General features: G+C 53.3%; 1 protein-coding gene across 1 annotated transcript in view; it reads right to left on the reverse strand.

Annotated features, from left to right (window-relative positions):
* Positions 1-1,853, reverse strand: part of PTPLAD1 (protein tyrosine phosphatase-like A domain containing 1) — a gene marked incomplete at its 5' end in the record, with an annotated part of 8,894 nt that extends 7,041 nt beyond the window's left edge. Inside the window, 2 exons of the mRNA XM_010161685.1 lie at positions 445-518; positions 1,811-1,853. Of these exons, the coding sequence (XP_010159987.1) occupies positions 445-518; positions 1,811-1,853 (117 nt within the window). The remainder of the gene's footprint in view (positions 1-444; positions 519-1,810) is intronic.
* Positions 1,854-1,902: the final 49 nt, after the last annotated feature.

Consider the following 1,902-nt stretch of genomic DNA (forward strand, 5'->3'; position numbering starts at 1 on the left):
CCAGGTATCTGTACTGGCAGCCTAAGAAACCTGCACAAGTCAGCAGCATGAGTTCTCAGAACTTTCTTTTGTTGGGCTGCAGAAGAAGCCATGAAACACCACACTGACACTTTGCAGCACAGTTTACCCCTGCTCTCCAGGCGAGGTTGCATCAGACAGTGCGCTGCCAGATTCTCCCATTCTTTCACTGATTTAAATCCTTTAAAATTTGACAATTGCTGTTTACTAGCTGATACACATAAGGCCCATGCAAGCACTAGCACCAGTGAGGTGATCAGCACGAAGGATGGAGGACTGTCACAGACGGATTTAGTCTGCAGCAGTTACACAGTCACCAGGAACATCTAAACAGCACGTCGTGAACTTCACCCACAGCCCTTTTCCTTTCAAGTTTTTCAGAAATTACTTTTTCTTTGCAAGAGTCAGAAAAGTAAAAATACCTACTTTAGGCTCAACCGGTTCTAGAAACTCGATCTGAAATTCGTAGATGTTGTCCCCTTTGGCACCATGACCCTGAGCTAAAAAAACAAGAATTAACAGTCAGCGTGGAGGAACTAGCTGGTTCTGCACACCCCACTTGCAAAGATGCTTCACACACAGAAATATTCAGCAGTTATTTACAGTGCTTCCCCCTGCCTTGCTGGGAGGCAGAAGGAAACCACAGGGTAACAGGGAAGACAAAAACAGCCCAAAACATTGCTCGGAGGTGCAGTCACTGTAGCAGCTGCTGCCACTCTGCATGGTGCTGGAAAAGGGACCTTGCTCGCAGGAAGGCAGCGTGTGAGATTCCCAAAACAGGGACTCAAAAGGCTGCTCATGGCTAACTCGAATCCAACTGAAAATCCACTGCCGCTGGGGATCCAGCCCCTGCCCGGAGGAGCGAGTGTCCAGGGAGGCTGGTCTCCGACGGCTCCGTAGAAGCGTGATGGCAGGAGCCCTCTCCCAACGTGTTTATCTCTCATCTCCCACATACACGGGCCTTGTCCCTGGAATGGCTCCGAAAACCCGCATGCTGTGTTCTGTTTCCACCCTTCCACGCTGTAAACTGATCCTGAAGTGAACACGATGTGCGACAACACCCTATCAAATAGCCCCGGCTGTGGCTCACCAGGGAGACAGCGTTTCCTAGACAATGCATCTTCAAGACAACCACCAAATCAATGAGAAGACCCAAAGAACACCAGCCACAGCATATCCTCAGTGCTCCCCTGACAAGCCAACCAGCACAAGCTCGGCGGCGCTGCAACGTGCAGCTGCCCAGCTGAAACAAACCCACCTTTTAGGGAGGGATCTGCTTTACCTTTCAAATCAAGCGCTAGTTCCCGATGCAGAGGTTTGATAACGGCTGCAAACAAGGTCTTTGTGAAAGGAAAAAATTGCTGCGAGTTATCTCCGGGGTTCAGCTGAGCCGGGAGAGCAAAGACATACGGAAATGTCACTGGTATTTAAATATGGGGAGGTTGTGGGGTTTTTCTTATTAGATAAGATACGACCTGCTATCATCACCAGTGCTGGAACACAAGGGTTTGTAGGTGGGCACGTCTCACGACGTACCCGTCCATGCCCAGCACCCAGCCCAGTCGCTGCCAGCAAGGGCAGCAATGGGGACCCCGCGGGACACCCCACGCCCGGGTGGGCCGGGCTCAGCTGCCTGGATGGGACATGGGGTTGACCAGGCACCCCATGGGCTCGGGTACCCTGCTCTCTCACGCCCGGGTGGGCCGGGCTCAGCGAGCAGCTGCCTGGATCAGGCGTGGGGTTGCAGGAGACACACGACCCCACACACCCCCCCGAAGGACGGAGCCCCTACCTTTGAAGTGCAGCACGTTGTCGGTGATGGCGATGTCCGGGTTCTGCAGAAGGGGATGAAGCGTTTAGGCGGCCGCTCACGCACCCCCCGCC

The sequence above is a fragment of the Eurypyga helias genome, unplaced genomic scaffold, assembly GCF_000690775.1.
Source record: "Eurypyga helias isolate BGI_N326 unplaced genomic scaffold, ASM69077v1 scaffold30711, whole genome shotgun sequence".
In the NCBI taxonomy this organism is placed as follows: Eukaryota; Metazoa; Chordata; class Aves; order Eurypygiformes; family Eurypygidae; genus Eurypyga; species Eurypyga helias.